We start from the raw sequence: 17777 nt of genomic DNA, 5'->3' as shown, positions 1-17777 counted from the left end.
GTCTGTTATGGGATGGAAAGTTGTTCTAAAAAGACAGTAAGTGGCAATCTCGCAGGGACACATGAGCGACCAAAAAAAAGCTCTCCCCCCCCCACCCCCCCCCCCCACCCCTAGACTAAAACCACCCATTTCCACATAAAATTAATGAAATTTGTTGCTACGATGACCGTATGTTGCACTGTCTGTGTAGAACACGCTGGAAGGGGGGTGGGGGGGGGGGGGGGGTGTGTCCAGGGTATCTCCTGCCTTTGCCAATAAGTGGCCGGGATAGGCTCCAGCAGCCCCGTGACCCCCGAAAGGGATAGAACGGAAGAAGATGAATGAATGAACAAATAGAAACGAGTCTGCATCAAAGTGTATTTGTTTCCATCTTCTCACTTATCTTAACTCTGGGTGTTTGACAGACGGAAAAGTCTATTCAAGGTTGTGGAAAATGGACAAAAGATCAAAGGAAACATCCTTTTGAATCAATACTAGCATTGCCAAATGAACTATCGCGATATTTCGGCAAAAACATTTTTTTTCGAACACACCTAGTGTTGCGGCTCCCTGTGCTTTCATCTCAGTGGGAAACGGATCCAAATGGCTCTTTGAGAGGTACAGGTTACCGACCCCTGCCCTAACCAAATCAATATTTCAAATATTTTGAAATGTAAATATTTTGGTCAAAATACCACTAATTTACAAAATAAAATTAGAAAAAAACTTTAGGGGGAAAAAATAATTAGTCCAGTGCTTGCTGCAGAAAAATGGTTTCAGCGGCTGCTAGGTGTACCCTTGATGCATAGGAAGCACTACAACGCTTTGGAACAAAGGGTTATTGGCTTCAAGGTAGCAATGCAGCTCAAACAGATTATCACTAAGAGGGAAGGAAGCGCGACAATGGATTATATCACTATATTTAGTTCATAGGAACCCTCAAGTAAAAGAAAAGCAACAAAACAAAACATATGATAAAAATAGTGCAGTATAGAATCTCTCTGGAAGAAAATCTACTTACCACCAAACATACTTGTTTTTTTTTGTTTCTTTTAAGAATATGTGTTTTAAGAGGACATAAAAGAATGCCAAATAAAAAAGAAAAAAATGAAATTTTCAAGTTTTAAAGGTTTCTGAGGATGTAGCAAAGTCAGTTCACTCTGGGCTTGTTTTTTATTATCAACAAATGATACAAATCCCAATCTATCCTGATGTCAGAGGGCAAAGTACCTCACAAGGGTACCCTTTAAGATTTAAACTATGAACATTGGTGTTAGCGAAAACATACCAAAGAGGAAACATGTTCACTCTTCAAATAACTTTTGGTCAAAACGTCTGGCAAAAATGTTGCTACTTTAAGAAGCAAAGTCGAAATAGACAATGGTTTATACTCAGAAAATGAATCAGTCAGTGCGATGCTGAATCACAAAGAGGTTAACACTGGATCTAATCACTTCACTGGTCCTGATGAGGACTTACCTCATCAGTCACCTAACTTATCAGCTGGCATGGGATGCCAGAGATGCAGTCTTCATATCTGAATTCATGTGATAACTACTGAGAGAGACTCAGGCTGAAAACATAAGGGCATGTCCACTCATGTTCAAGTTCCCTGTAAGGCAAGGGCGACAATGACCAGAAGGACACTAAACTAATAATCTTATATCGCAAAAGCGACCAACTTTTAAAATACATATGGCAACGGAAAAAAAAGTAAAACGGTTAAACAAACAAACACTATTCCAATTAAAAACAAAAACATTTACAAGTATTATTTCTTCTAAAATAATAATTTGAAAAAAGTACCAAGTAGAAAAAGCCACATCTCCTTTACATGAAAACTACATCCATCAAGATTTCCATTCTGGTTATTTTGTCAGTGGAGAGTGGAGGAGCAGTCCTACAGATTGGGAACTTTTATGTATGCAAAAACTTGCAAATTAAAAAGGGATATTCTGCTCCTAAAACAAGCTAAAGAAAATAAAATAAAATCAACCAACCGCATACGCACATATGTGCTCACAAACAAACCCACACGCTCTTCTTCCTCCCTCCTTGCAAAGCAAGCGGTGAGTCATCCCTCTATTCACGTCACAGAGAGATGAGTGCAACCTGTGACAGGCCAGTTAGTAGCAGTCACCCTGATCTATGTGGCACCTTTTAGTTCCATGCATCTTCTCTGATGGAAAAACTATGTATTCCTTCTACCTATTAGGAAGTTTAGTTCATATGGAGGGTCGGTGTGAGCTAAGTCACTGTGAGCTGGCTGAAGTGTCCCCACAGTGAGCCAACTGTCAGAATGCTGGCTGTGCAGCATCACCTTCTACTTCTCCTTATACTACTTTGTCATCCAATGTTGGGTGCTGATTTTCCTTTCTGCTATAACTCGTAACAATAGATAATAAAAGCAGAAAAGGTAGGTCAATCTCTTATCAAGGGGATGCTAAAAACTAGTCTTTACAAACTGGCCTTTGATTTCACAGCAAGTTTCAAACTCACCCATAATGTAAGCATCTGTAATATTGACCTTTTATTCTTCTGTTGTATTAAATCGACAGTTTAGGTAGCAAAATGGGACTAAGCACAGAGCCATTTAAACATCGGGAACGGCTGTTTAAAAATGCACTCAGGTCATCTGTCTAGCCATTTTAAAAGCGTTCCCAGTGGTCATTATGCCGTTTTTAGCACAAATTTGAAAAACCTGTCTTTGTGGGACAAAGTTTCTGTTGTTGGTGTGGAGCAACCTCCCCCCATTGTTGAGAGCCCTCTTCCACCAGCTTGGGGCTTTAAGCAAACAACAAAAAACTTTGTGACAAAGTTTTCCCAACCAACGAAAATTCACCGTATTTTATCAAACATTTGCAGCTATGAGCTACAACTCACACAGTCTTCAATTCATGCTGTCAACAGTATAGATAGTTACGACTCATTGAGGCTTTTACAAAAGCCAACACAATGACAGAGAACTGTGGGAAAGAAAATAACCGCCATCGGGATAAATAAGAATGAGGACATCTAACTAAAAGAAAAAGGCTTTCTGGCCTCCTTCCACCACTACACACTGTAATTATGGCAAAGTTCACATTATAGTAGATAATCTGCGGACTCTCCATTTTGGTTGCTGTCAATTTAAGAAAATGAGCAGCCATGTTTGGTGAAGTCCAACTAGGCGGCAGCGATTCATCATCATAATCGATGTTCAAACAACGAAGGTGGAATTAAAGACTAGGGTGGAAGTAAAGTTCAGTATTGGTTCCTCTTTGTGAGTTTTTTTGGTCGCAAAATTAACTACCACTTACTAAATGGTTGATTAAGTGGCTCTTCAGAAATTTTTGGAAACAAGTTCGGTATGCCTGACTGTAAAAAGTTTAAATGTAAATGTCAATTTTCTATAATACCTATATTCTAGTGATTTGCACTCAGGGGAGGCAGTAATTCATAGAACATTTATAAAATTTGTATTTTATAGATATAATAAGAGACATTTTGTATGAACCTTTATTAGAAGTGTCTTTGTGACATTTCAGAGCTGGGGTTTAACTGAAAAAAGCCCCCCCGTCGTGAGTGTGCTGCATCTTTACTGTCAATGGCAAGAATCCAAAACGTCATCCTGTTTTTGTTATGATTTCATGTAAAAATCAATCAACTGGAGGCAGAATTAGGAAAAAAGTGGTTTTTTTTTTCAGTCAATCTACTCCCCTTTAGTAAATCTGTCCTCGTTTTCTCAGCAGGTTTGAATTTGACTTTACATTTGGTTCAGACTACAGGTGACTGACTGAAAGCCCTCTTCTCATGGGGGTGTTTTCCAGCAAGAAAACAGAAACAACTTATGAAAGTAAAATATTTCCTAGACGGCATGAAAACGCTAAAAGCAGAGAGCAAAGATTGATTAAAAATCAATTCAGGAGTTCCTTTAAAAAAACAGTTGTTTTTATCTGATGTTTTTATCATGTTGTGGCTTCTTCTCTGTTTGCATTTAACGTAATATTTTTAAAAAAATAACACCTAGAGTTCTTCTTTGCAAAATAATGGAATAAATTGGTTGGTAGATTTTTTTTATTTATTTACCAACTGGTGAGTCAAAAATGTGATTTTGGTCACTGGGGTTGTGACTTCAAACTCGGAGCATCAAACCAAACGCAGCAAAATCTGTTTCAAGTCTGTTGCTACCAAAATTGCTCTGCTGAGTGCGTTCCAGTATTTTATGTTATAAGATGCTCAAGCTAGCAGTAGCTCACAAAACTGCTTTTTTCTTGTTGTATTTAGTTGAACTTTGTGTTAGAGCCAATTTCAAAGGCGATGTTAAATATATTCAATCATTTGTCATTTTTGTTAAAGAAAGTAAAAGCATGGAGAATGGAATGACAAAAATCGCAGTTTCCATTTTTGACAATATCACCCAGCTCCATATTGTAGATTTCCAAAAAAAAAAAATACATCTCCTAAAATTAACTGCTAACTTGTCATTAAGGAAATTACAGACACAGACACCGTTTAATATTTACATTCATATTTTAAATAAATGCAGAACCCAAACAACAGATGTTGTCATTAGACAGAGATTAACGCCAGGAAAATTTCATGAAATCTAAAACCTTTATTTTGTCTTCCTTGTTCCTTTACCTAATTGCCAAAGCGAGCGCACACTATGTAAACAGCGGAATGTTGTCAGAACAACAGATGCTTCCACTTCCTACACACACACACACACACTCAAATCAGCCTTCTTACCTGTGATACATTGAAACTGACCATCCTCTCGTCGAATAGTGAAGGCCTCACCCGGGTTTACCTGAACCAGGATTACCTGGAATAAAACAAATGAAAAGAGATTTAATTATTTAAGTAAAATTGAACGCAATAAACTACAAACAAGCCACATCCCCCCCTAAAATATAAATACGTGTTAGGGATGACAGTTTTCAATTTAAAACTGACCCGTTCACCATGGAACCGAATCGTGGGGAAAGTGAATCGTTGCATCTCTACTGCATTACCAGTATGTTTACACTGAAAGTGTCAAACATTTGTTGTGCTCGATTTAAGGACTAATCATTTATCGCTTTACTACATTACACCAGGCTTAGTATGAGCTAACTGAAAGTTTTTTAGCAACTTAAAAAACAAAAAGATTATTCTGACAGTTCTGTTTTTTGTTTAGTAGTTCACAAATCATTTATTTAACACAAACTAAACTGTGATTCAAAAATATCTGTGTTTGAACTGAATCGTAGAGAAAGCGAATCACGGAACCCCTAATATATGTAAATAAAAGGAAGTGGTACAATTTGTCAGAGAAAAGATCAGAGAGTAAATGGATTTCTTCGAAAGCAAATGAAATCCGGTGCCTAGAAACAAGGCTGTAAATGCAGATCCATTGGCTATACTGGATTTTACTGCTCTTGACGATAGCTGTCCACGTGTTTTTAGACTGAGCTTATGTACTGTGTGTACATGAACAAATCACAAATCCAAAATAGCTCACCGATTGATCCAAACGTTACTTAAACTTATTTTCACAATGAATTTGAATTACTGATCTTCTAAGGTCCATGTCGTCAGCACACCTTAAGGAGAGAAGCTCCAACACTATTCCAGAGGATAGCCATGTTTAATAACACAACTTTTAATTGAATTACAAAATCAAACAAAGCCTCCTATTAGTTTGAAGACTATTGGAAGCATTTAAGTATTTAAAACAGGTGAACTAAAAAGAGATTTAAGAGAATGACAAAATCCACATTCTAAAAGGTTATTATATGCTGCCAATGCAAACAAATTATGGATGGAGACACACTGATGAAAATGGGAAGGTGTCAAGTAACATTTCCTAGTAAAATATGATAAATAATATTTCAAAGTATTTACAATAATTTCAAATAATTATGTAGTTTCAAAAAAGATCACAACAAATAAACCATATTTTGTTTAGCAAAAACCCTACTATGAACAGCTGGACTGAGGTCAGATTTCCTGTCACCCACAGGCTACAATGGACATAACAATGAGTCATAGCATTTTATAAAAGACTGAATAAATACAGACTAAAAAAAGAAATAAAAGTGCATTTTTGATCAATTTGTCAAAACAAAATATTTACCAAACTTTTTCAACAAATAAAAAAATATCAAATACAACAAAACAGAAATAAAGTTATCTTAAATTAACCAAACAATTAGTCTGACTTTGTCAATTTCAATAGAATCCTACATGATGTAAATCCTATTATGTGCAATCATGCCCTTAAGTCTTTTTTCCATCTTTACAGGCTAAAAAACAAGCTTGAATAGGTTTTTTGTTTCCTGGCACTATGTGTGGGCACTAGATACCTCGCTCTTGTGGAAGTCGCTGTCATAGAATCTACTCTCCTCTGGCAGAGGGCTTTGGCTATGGCTGTCCTCAAACACTGAAATCATCAGCACCTCCATCTCTCACAGTGCTCCCATTCATGTGCTCAGCAAAGACAGGAAGGAGCCCTTTGACTGCCACACACAGTCTCGCATGTTCCTACGAACCCATACAAGCTGCGTCAGCAGTGTGTGTAACGTGATGGCGGTGGTGGGAGGGGCAAAAGAGTCTAATTAAAGTTTGGACACTTTCTACTGTGCTTTTTGTTTTTTTTCTAACATTTTTTTTATCTATTAAGAAGAATTTCTGTCTATGTATATTTGACATTAAAAGGGCATGCAAAATTGAATTTAATATGTGTGGGGGACATTTTTTAGAAAAAGGGAAATTTTGCGGGGGGAAAAAAATAGCTACTTACTGTTGCCCGCATTGCTTTTTATCATTCAAGCGTCACTATTCACACAGTCACAGGCAGGAAAATGATGCTCCAGGGTCAGCCAGACCCTCCACCATTCCATTCAGCTCTCATAAGGAATCACATGACCTGCGATGCCAACACATCTTGGTAAGCTGGTCTGCAACACCTCCTGCTTCCATCAACTCCTGCATTAAAGTCCGAGTAAAGACTGACAACATGGACGGGGAAGAGCAACAAGGGGCTTGGTCTTTCCTGCACTGGATGGAGCCTCACGGAGAGCGTGGCATGAATCTCATGTTTGCTTAGCCTGCATTCAGCCGCATCTGCTCCAATAGCGGCGCACTCTGCAGCAGGCGGCTTGTTCACTCCTGCTTCTGGCTTCAGTGCAGCCTCCCTGCCGTTCGTATCCACAGCAACCCCTTCAACAAATAAGCAACAGCAATGTCCATGCCAAACCTTCACAGAAGGATCTGAAACCTAATCAGCAGTGGCCACTCTTCGGAAAAGGACCAGAGAAAACAGGACCAAAAATGACAAGAATTTTGGACGTTGCCTCAGTTTGCTATTCTGTATCCTTCTTGCCTTTGTTACTGACTTGTGTGCCAGCTCAGTTAACGCCTGCTGTGCTCCTTGATATGGCTCATTTCAATAGCATTCCATCAGGGTGTGATCATGGCTTTGCTGAGCCGACAAAGATGTAAGGGGTCCACAGCGTGGGGAATCCTTTGTCTGTCTTATTCACATTAACAACAATGGCGTGAGCAAGCTGAACGACCCACGCAGCTTCTGAGGCGCACATCTACGACTATGCTCGAGTCCCTCTGCCTCCCTCTCTCGCTGCTCACCCACCCCCTCATACTCTGCGTGGCTCTCTCTTCCATTCACAGAGCAACATGCCATACATCCTCCTAATACTCCGATCAATGAAAAGATGAGGTAGTGGGATTCCACTTGCTGAGCTCCAGTACTAATGGGCAACTGCAGCTTTGAGTTTTTGTAGGTCGCTTTTTTTTTTTTTTTTTAAGATAACAGAGCTGTAAACTCTCAATCACAACAAATACTTTATTTTTATAGTGACACCATAAACCTCCTGCTTGCAAGTGCATCACGCCAGCAACGTCTTTCCTCATTTTCTCTAAATGGGTCGCTCCTTAAAGTGACAGTGCTGTTTACCAGATCAGCCAGTGTCAAGTTAATGAATCCCCAGCATCATGCAAACTGCTGAGTCGATAGTACATCAGTATCCTCTATAAAAGATTGTTTTTGTTTTACACTGTAGAAAGTTCCCGAAAGAATAAAACAAGACCAAGTACAAAGCTGATAAACATTTGATTTGCACAGCACGGACACTTCTACGTCCATAAATATTGATGACTTTCCTAGGAGTGTAACAATATATTTTAACGATGCAATGAATATCATAGTCTGTTGTTAGGAAATTTTCCGATATTGATTCTAAACGATTTTAAATTCCATCCATTTTATATATACACATCTACATTACATCTGTTTATTAAGTCAAACTAAGTATCTTAAAAAATGTTAAACATAATATAATTTCTGTTTTTTATTCCTTTTTTGAATTCGCACGCACGCACACACACACACACACACACACCCCCGCACAACATTACAGATAAAAAATTTTTATGTCTCAAATTGTCTATTAAAAAGATGGACGTGTACAGCACTCAATAGTTGCTTGGGGCACCCTTTACATGAGTTCCTGAAAACATACAGGCGATAAGTCTGACTCTGTGGAGGTGTTATATATGCCTAAATTGAGCCTTTGCATCATCTGCAAACAGTGGAGATGTGATTTTAAAGTTTCTGTTACATGGCTGCACCAAGTATTTCTGTAAATGAAAGTCATGAACCAAAAAGGAGGGCAACACTGGCCAAATCCAACTCTTACTGAATGAGTCTCACTGTCAATGCTTGTTTTCAAGCATTATTCATGGATTTAGGCAAGTGGAAGAAGCTGAACTACCTTCCATCTTAGCTTTTCCCTGACTATTTCATCCTTATGAATGTAGATTGTTTTGTAGACGGTGTTTTGTAAGGTGGTTGTGATAAAAAGGGAAGAGGAGTCAACCTCTGATCAAAATTTTGGCTCTTGCTCTGCGCAACAATGTGTTTAAGTGTCACCAAACCCCACATTGCGCCTGTTGGTTAAAGGTTGGAGCCAGTATTGGACAGTGGAACCGCCATTAGTTTGAGAATGTGTATGTGCGTGGGTGAGTGGAACTGTGACTGCAAAGTGCTTTGGGCCTTCTGAGAAGATAGTAAAAGCTATGTAAGTATACACCACTTACCATTTACTAACACTTGGCTTAAAAATGTGTTTTTGTATCAGCTACTGTACCACTGAGTACTCTAAAAAGGAGGTTTAAGGAACATTTGCGTGGTAAAAGCTATACTGTTTTTAGCATAATTTGTTTTCCTTTTTATAGAAGATGTCATATGGCAAATATACATTGTGTACCGCAACAACGTAAAGAAAATAAGAAAAAAAAGATGGGGGATATTTGAATACTACCATTTTGCACAGCTTAGTTCAAAAAGAAATAAAACAAACCTTCACAAGTGTGTTGGAAAATTCCAGATTTGATAGTGGAGCCAAACAAAGTTATGTCAACTCTGTTGGGTACACAGACTGATGAGCGGAGCAGAAATAAGGACGTTGTGAAAGACTAATAACACAAAAAGAAATGACAAGTTCCTCCTTTGATAACTACATAGCAAAGCTGTCACTTTATACAGATTTATACCAAACTTAAAAGTCCATATAGCAAGATAGACGAGGCTAAGTTAACATAATAAATGTCTGTTTTGCCATTTAAGGACTTCTTTTACAAGGATGACTAATACTGACAAACCTGTCAAGATACAAAAAAAAGAGTACTCTTTCACACAGATGAATATTCACTGGAGTGTTCAGTGATTGCCAACTCACATTTAAAATGAATTTTTTTTATGGGATGAGGGTGGGGGGTGGGGGTCAGAGATGTAACAGAATATCTTGAAGTTATAAATGGTGCGCAAGGACAGTGACCATCAGCACACACAGGTGGCAACTTCCATGTTTTATTACCCAGTGAATGAGCCTGCTATGTGCTCCTGACGGTTAGTTCTGACGTATCTCTGCTACTGGTGACTCAGGGTTCGGGTTTTATTATTTTTTTCCTCTTAATTGTTTACTATTCGCTGATGCGACTGAGCAGCTGGGTGGACAGGAAGCAGGAGCCAAATGACACACGAAATCCTGCCAGGGTCAAAAACTAGCCAGGAACTATCGCAGTCTCCCTGCAGCTGACGAAACACACTTACGTGTGTAATGATGACTCAAAGTAATTTGATGATCCTTTTCACTTTGCAAGATCTCTTGGAAATATTATATTAGAGCAAAGTTGAAAGAGGAAAAAAATTGGAAAATATTGTAGAAATGTATAAAAGCAAAATAAACCTAGTATTAGTGTCTGTGTGGGGGGGGGGGGGGTCAAAATAAAAAATGCACATCCGAGACATCAAAAATATTGCAAACAGAGGAAATTTTATTCAAGTATTGTAATAAATGAAATGCTATTGGCATAACCCACTGAATTAAATTTCTAATATGCATCTTGAATATTTTTTACAGTGTTGCAAAGTAACTTTAAAATGCATCAATTGCAGTTTTTTTATTCCAATTTTAGATTTTTGTAACTGTCCAACTTGTCAATTCCAATCCTGCCCATCACTGGCAAGGATTCAGGGTACGTTATGGAGGTTCTTGAACAGGTATTGCTCAAGGTAAACGAAGGAAAAGCATTTTTTTTATGATTAGACGGTGAAAAAAAAATATTTTCATAGAAAATTAGATTTACTTTTTCTTAAAATGATAAACTGTTCAAATGCAATGCCTTATGGTCTATATTCATCAATCTAGCGAGCATCAATGCACACTAGTTTTTCACAGAGACTTTGGGGAAATTTCCAGGGCACTATAGATTTGGTCATCCAGACAAAATAGTGAACGCCCTACATAGTGTATTAGGTCATGAGTAGTGAGGGCATTCAAACATAACCTTTGTTTTTTTATGATAAACATAAAGAAAGCAAAATTATTCACACAAAAAATTTAAATTAATAGATAAATTGGACGCCAGAATTTCTTCCCAGCTATGAAAAAACATACACTTATATTAGTTTTTGCTTTCAAGTAGACGGTAAATTAAGGTAAGTTTGCAGCTGAAGTGGTTTGATGTGTATTTCCATCCATAGGCGTCAAGGGGTTAATCATTTTTCCTTTCAATGCTCATTTTATGCTTTCACCGGTCTCAGTAAAGATTGTAGCCACCCCCCAACTGTCATTAGGTGGGAAGTAAAGCTTGAACTGGCAACCGGTTTTGTTAAATCAATCATTGTCATGTTTAATCAGTGTAAATGAACATGAACTCTTTATACTGAAAACAATACAACAGTGGATGGGGTTAATTTAGTCTCCAGTCCTATTATGAGAAAGCTTCAATCTAATTTTGATAAGGAATTTACTTTAGATTTGCATAAATCTAGCTTTTAGAAAGTCTTTCTGCAACATTTTGAAAATTACCAGTATCCAGTTTCAGAGTAATGCAAAGAAATTACTTCATGCATTTGTTGCCTTACGATTAAACAAGTGTAATTCGTACGTTGCTGAAGGTTTAGACTACTTGGGTTGTTTTAGGACACACCAGGCTTTTTTCTAAACCCTCCTTACTCAACACTTTTACTCTGTCTGGTCTTCTAATAACCATTGCAATCATCACTCATCTTCCTCTGTTTTGCTATTAACCTGTCACCTTCCTGTTCCCTCATTTTTGCAGTTTCAAAAATATTTCTTTTGTCTTTTCACAGACAAGACAATGATTTTAGGTTTGTCCACCATCAACAGGTTTCCTTGTGGTAACCAAACTCGTTTTTCTGTCCTGCTACAGATGTTACAGTGATTTTGTGTTTGTCTGTCTGATTCCTGCTTTCATAGGTACTAACCAATGCAGTTTGTCCTTAAAGAGATATTTTAGGGGGTTTTGTGCATTTTCACTAAGACTCCAGCTGGTAACAGCCAACCCTCATTCTTATACAGTCTGGTTCTGCTGGAGGTTTCTTCCCATCTTCACGCTTAGGTGGATTTTTATCTCCTTACTGATGTTGACCGCTTTCAAAAAACCTTTTGAAGTAATTTGCTGGTCACTTATATGGGCCATAATTAATAAATTAAAACAATCCAATTTTATTCCCTCACATTGTTATGGTATGGAACATTTTGAATGAATTTGGTTAAAATAAAAGTAATAATTGAAGCCTACGGTATTTTGATGTTGATTTCCTTTTTATCTGGCACTTTCAGATAACTTCAGTTGCAAACTGGCACTTTATAGGTAAATGGATTTAAATGTGGTAAACTTTTGAGCACAAACATTTTAAAAGTGTTTGCAGCATAAAAATAAGTTATCCAAAATGCTGGGTAAGTCCTTGAAAATATTACATGAAGAATAAACACTTTTGAAGCCTTTAAGTTAATACAGGAATTTGGGTTTTGGGTTGAACAGTATTAAAACCGTTCTTGTTAGACCTGAACTGCATAGCTGCCCTAAATCTATTTTTAAAGCTTGCTCTAGTGTCTCTACAAGTTAAAAGTGAGACTTTTGAAACTTTTTAAGAACACTCCAAAAATTCTATAAATTTTTTACAAGCCATTTCATGGTCACACTGGCAAAATGTGCAGTGAGGCTCAGAAATGTTCTTTGACTTTCACCAACCTTAATTCCAACAAGGCCACATTAAATTTGTTCGTCCTCAATTTTAGCCTACCTTGAAGAGTTCTGTGATCACATCTCATCATAGGCTTCAAAATTTGCGATCCTTAGTTCTTACTTACAATACAAATTGTGAGGTTGAGCAGGACGACATTACTTTCTTTGCGCCTTAAAATTTTCAGAAATACAACAAATTTTAGGATGTAAATACCATAGTCTGTAAATTGTGTTTTATTTCTGCCTTTTGTCTGTAAGCACAACTATTTTTTGCAGTTTCTTTTTCTTGTTTTGGTCTTTCTTGTACTTAAATCCCAACGTCTAAGGCTTTTTTAAGTTTAAGACTATTTAAGGCTCCTGCAAAAAACTTGTGGTCCACATTCAAAAACGTTCTCAAATCCAGGGCTGCAATATCAGTTAGATATCACAGCCAACATTTTAAAGTTCTTGCAGCTTGTTCACAACACTTTATTCTAACTGAACTTTGTACTAGTTCATACAAATCCTATCTTGTGGTTGGTCAAACATTTGAAGAGGGCGTAAAAACAAATGAAAGAGGATTTTGTGGAGTGCACGCCAATCTAGATCCAGGAAACGTCTACATTAATGAATTATGAAGTCGAGGTAAACAAAAGTTTAAAGCTCATTAAAAAGCTAATTTGCTGTAAAAAAAAAAAGCTAAATCCTACTTGTGAGTAAAGAAGTGTCAGCTGTGATCCCATCATCATGCCTGGGGTGTAATCTCTGTGGACAATATTTTCATCCAAGGGTGCTTCAGTTGGTCAGGTTTAGGTTAACTAACATCAAGTATAATGGCCACAATGGAGTCCAAAAGAAACATTTGAAGTTAAAAGAATCTTTGAGATGCTTTTGGATACAGCGTCACACCCAACCCACCCAACTCCCATTTCTGCTGACACCATCATTGCCTGTCCTGTTAATCTGAATATGTGTTTACCTGAGAATATTGCCAAACGCAATACCAGTAGGTGTTGAATTTCACCACCAAAGAATTAGCTATTATATCAAAGTGTTTTTCCAAAGGATCTGAGCTGAAATGGTTTGTTTTACTGGCTTAGAATAAAGTGCCCTAAACCCTGCTGAGTCACAGACTATCCGCCTCCTCACAGCAGTTGACAAATAGTGGGCTCACCTTCATCTTTACAGATTATTCAGTGAACCAACAGAAAAGAAAAAAAAATAAAATAAAAGAGTATGTTACATTTTTGTCACAACATTTTAAGCCCCCTGGCAATTGTGGTGGGAATGTGTCCATGGATCTGTCTCTAAGATTTGGCGATAGGATACAAGGCCAATGCCTCAGACAGTCAAAATAAAAGTCAGGTCTCTGTAGCTCACAGTACTATTAGCCCACATACAAAATATAGCTACAAGCAGAACACAAAATTGTATTTTTTCTATTTTCAGTTTTTAAAGTCACAATAAGATTCCTGAAGAGAAGACCAACTAGACTATCAAAAAAAATGTTTTTGTAAAGAATGTATTCCCTAATATGCTGATTGTCAAACATTTGACTACCAACCTACCACAATCTAGGTAAATGCAAAACAACTTTATTTTTTTCAAAAACATTTCCCATGATGTATATAAAAGAACTAAAAGTCTATTTTTTTCTTAACAGGTTAGATTTTATGTCATTGATTAACATGGAATTTACACCAATGTGTAATGCTGTCTGAAAGGTGCAAAATAAGTATATAAATTTGTCAAAATGAAAGAACAAAAAACCAAAAAATAAAGGCACAAACTCTATGAAAAACATTAAATGGTAGGTCTAATGAAACTGAGTGATGAAGAAACTGGGCAAAAACATACATATCCATCTGCTCAGCCAATAGCTAAGTGCATAAGCTATTAGCTAAGCTTAAACATTGACAGAAACGGACCAATTCATCTGCTACCAATTTAACTGCAAACCAAACTGCAAGAGCAGGGAAAAAAGGCACAGGGGGAGGGAAGCTTAAGTGGCAGGAAACAGTGAATCATACTGAAGCTAAAGTCATCTCTTAAAAGGAATCATCTTAGGTAATGACCCCAAGACAACAGCTTCCTCTCTGACTCAGAATAATTGGTCCAACAGAGCATTAATTTCAAGTCAGAACTTAAAAAAGGGGGAAAAAACAAGAACAAAGAATGAAGTATCCATGCTGCTTCTCCAACTAAAGGTCAGAAACAGTGGGGTCAGCCATCGCTGTAAATCCTCTTCACTGTCACCACAGTCCTGACTCGTTCTGTCAGGGCCTGGACCCCTGCAGCCGTCTCTGCTACTCACTCTGCATTTGTCATGATTTTTAGGCACCTTCACAACACAAATAAGACGCATTCGATTCACAGCAACAGTCAGACAACAATCAGTTGAAAAGCCCAACATCAAGCCACGGAGATGCTGAGCAGTCAAATACTTACACCACACAACTGGTACTTGATTTTCTTTGTCAAGTCTCATAAGTTTAAGGAATCTGAAACCCTCTACAATCTAAATTATACATTATATATCCATAATGTTCCATTTTTCACTGAGCACACCTCAGAGTTAAATTAAAAACCAAATGGAATTAAAAAAAAAATTTTTTCCACAGCCAATCTCAATCTCCTTCATAAAGTTCACCAAAAATCGTACAACTGATGCAATAGCCAAAGATGACAGGATTGACTGAAAACCAAAGATCAGTCAACACTCTAGTGAGAAATTAAGCTGCATCTTACCGCTATTCTCTGTAAACAGCATAGTGGTGCCTGTCGCTACACGACCTGTAATGGCTACCTCATCGGTCCTCGCATGCGCAAATCTTATGCTACACTTTCATATCACATGATTTGCGAGTCAGAGGCGTCGAGTTTCAATGTCAAATCAATGTATAGATGTGATCTGATGTCCCGCGGCGCGATTCAAGTGTTGGGCTCGGTGCATCAGCAGCGCATTTTGAGTGTTGCAGCACTATTTGGATGTCAGACACAGTGCATCAAAAATCTCTGGCAAAGTTGACAATAAGTCAACAAATCGGGACTCAGCTTTAGGCATGTGACGTTTTCAATGTCTCGATCAGCAGGTCGAATGTAAATCCAATATGGCTGATCGATGCCAGGGTTGTCATCCTAAACTTGCATGCATTTTCTTAACCTGCTGGGGTCGCGGGGTTGCCAGAGACTCTCCCGTCTACTGTTGGGCGAAGGCGGGATGAACCCTGGACAGACCGCAGGGTCTATGGGGCTGGAGCAATCGCACCTGTAATCGGTGGTGGCTCAACGACTGCCACAAAGGCTGGGCTTGCCAACTCGCCGGGCCTAGGTAACGAAGCTGGCTCGCTACGCAGGCTGCCTAGGCGGCAGGGTGGCCAGCAGACAAAGAGCCGGTGCGGGATGGGGAGGTTGCTTCCTGAACCTTATATTGATAGTCTCTTTGATTTTTTATTTGTTGGCAACAGAAAACAGAGGAACGAAGGGTATCTTTCTATGAGGAGATGCCCCGGGCTACTGCAGCCACTTTTGTAACCAAATTAACCATTAATAACGTGAGTGTATTAACTGAGTTAATAAAGTGGCGGTAAGTGTCGTATACTGGGGAGTAAACTGCCATCAAACGAGACAGAAGAAGAAAACATTTGCACATGCGGGGTACGGATCGGGTAGACCCAGCTGCGCAGCCTGATTTTCCATCCAGATTTTTGTTTTTCGTCAACATCAAAACAAACGTTTCATTATAAGCATTTTAAAAGATTATTATTATTATTAACAACATATTCTGACGATAAAATACTTTAGCTAAAGTAGACGCATTTTCGTGCATGCGGGGATCGATCGGGGAGCCGTTACAGATCAACCGAAGAACCAAATAAGAAAAGGCATGTTTTCCTGTGGATCAATTCCCAGAAATCTCTTGCAGGAAAACTCCACCTGATCCACCTGCTGCCACTGTATAGCTATAAAAGTAATTTGTGCAAGTGACTTTGAAGTGAAAGCCTTTCTGTATCGACAGAAATGATGCATTATATGTAATATAGCAAGCAACCTTCTGAAACCAAATACAGATCACATCCCTTGACACCAGAGTCTAGAAACTGTGGACATCATTAAAATAAAAAACATAAAAATACACAAGAAATCGTTATTATCATTTTGTAAATTACGACCTGGAGTGGTTGTGTTTTAAAGAGGGATGGCAACAATTACATTTTTTGTCCCCAGGAAACCGTACAAAAAGACACAGAAGGCATTTATTTATTCTGGAAACATTTAAAAGTAGCAAGGCACGTCAATTCTAAGACACCCTTGCCACTTCTGAAAAAAACCTGATCTCCATGGGAACACAGCATGATTAAAGTGGAGAATAAAAAAAAAAATCAAAAACATTTAGATAGAAAGAAGAGTCTCCACACAAAAGCAAGCCTCTTCAAGAAAAATAAGACAAAACATTTCACTGCATGACTGATCTTATCCCCAGGATAAAAAAGTAAGCCAACCAAGTGAAACTAGTCACCATCAAAATGACAAGAAAATCACACAGCCTTGTCAGGGTTGATCAGTGTCACATGGATACTGAAGAGGCATGGCAAAGAATCAACCCCCAATCAAGACCGAAAGACATAACTAACCCGCACCTGCTCAATATGAAGCAGATTCAACAAGAAACTGATACAAGAACAGGAAAACCCTTTGTGTTGTTTCGGTATTTGGTTGAGGAGGAACTTATCTGCATAGCTTAGTTAGCAACTAGAAAAAAGCTAATAGAAGCCCAAACTTCACATTGGTCTAAATGTGACAGTTTGAACACAGTATCACAGTAAGAAGTACATTTAGAAAAAAATGATAAAAAAATTTAAATCATTGTCTATGTTAAGTTAAAATAGATATTACTGTACTAAAAATCAGTAATGACCCGTTGTCATGGTAACAAAATAACTTTAAAAAATAGGCTCCAGGTGGTTTTCAGTTCTAAAATGTGTCAAAATTGCAAAATTATGGAAAGCAGCAGTTATCTGCTGGAACCTTTGAACTTTCGCTTAAGCATTAATACTTGAAACAATCTCAAGTATGGATCAATCAGCCTTACTTTGATGAACCACTGTGGTCAAAAGTTTTGACTTTGACACATTTTAGAACCGAAAACCATCTGGAGTTTTAAAAGTTTGCTCTGTTACCATGACAATGAGTGATTACTGGTTCTTGATACATTCAGTCATTTGTGTTTTTACTTCAGACAATGATTTTGAGCAGGTGTGTTAGAATTATTGCATTAA

General features: G+C 37.9%; 1 protein-coding gene across 6 annotated transcripts in view; it reads right to left on the bottom strand.

Annotated features, from left to right (window-relative positions):
• fndc3a (fibronectin type III domain containing 3A) overlaps nt 1–17777 on the bottom strand; it is a 54341-nt gene that overhangs the window by 29246 nt on the left and 7318 nt on the right. For 4 of the 6 annotated variants that reach the window (XM_078956611.1, XM_011482314.4, XM_011482315.4 and 1 more), the window contains one exon: nt 4711–4786. In XM_078956611.1, coding sequence (XP_078812737.1) covers nt 4711–4786 — 76 coding nt within the window. Of the gene's footprint in view, nt 1–4710; nt 4787–6308; nt 6512–6745; nt 7077–17777 lie in introns of those variants that run through there. The other 2 variants (XM_011482317.4, XM_011482316.4) reach the window with 2 other exon arrangements.

This window comes from Oryzias latipes, chromosome 13 (genome assembly GCF_053564925.1).
Source record: "Oryzias latipes strain Hd-rR chromosome 13, Olatipes_Hd-rR_3.1".
In the NCBI taxonomy this organism is placed as follows: Eukaryota; Metazoa; Chordata; class Actinopteri; order Beloniformes; family Adrianichthyidae; genus Oryzias; species Oryzias latipes.
Note: the sequence above shows the minus strand (reverse complement) of the source record. Positions and strands in the feature narration are given on the sequence as shown.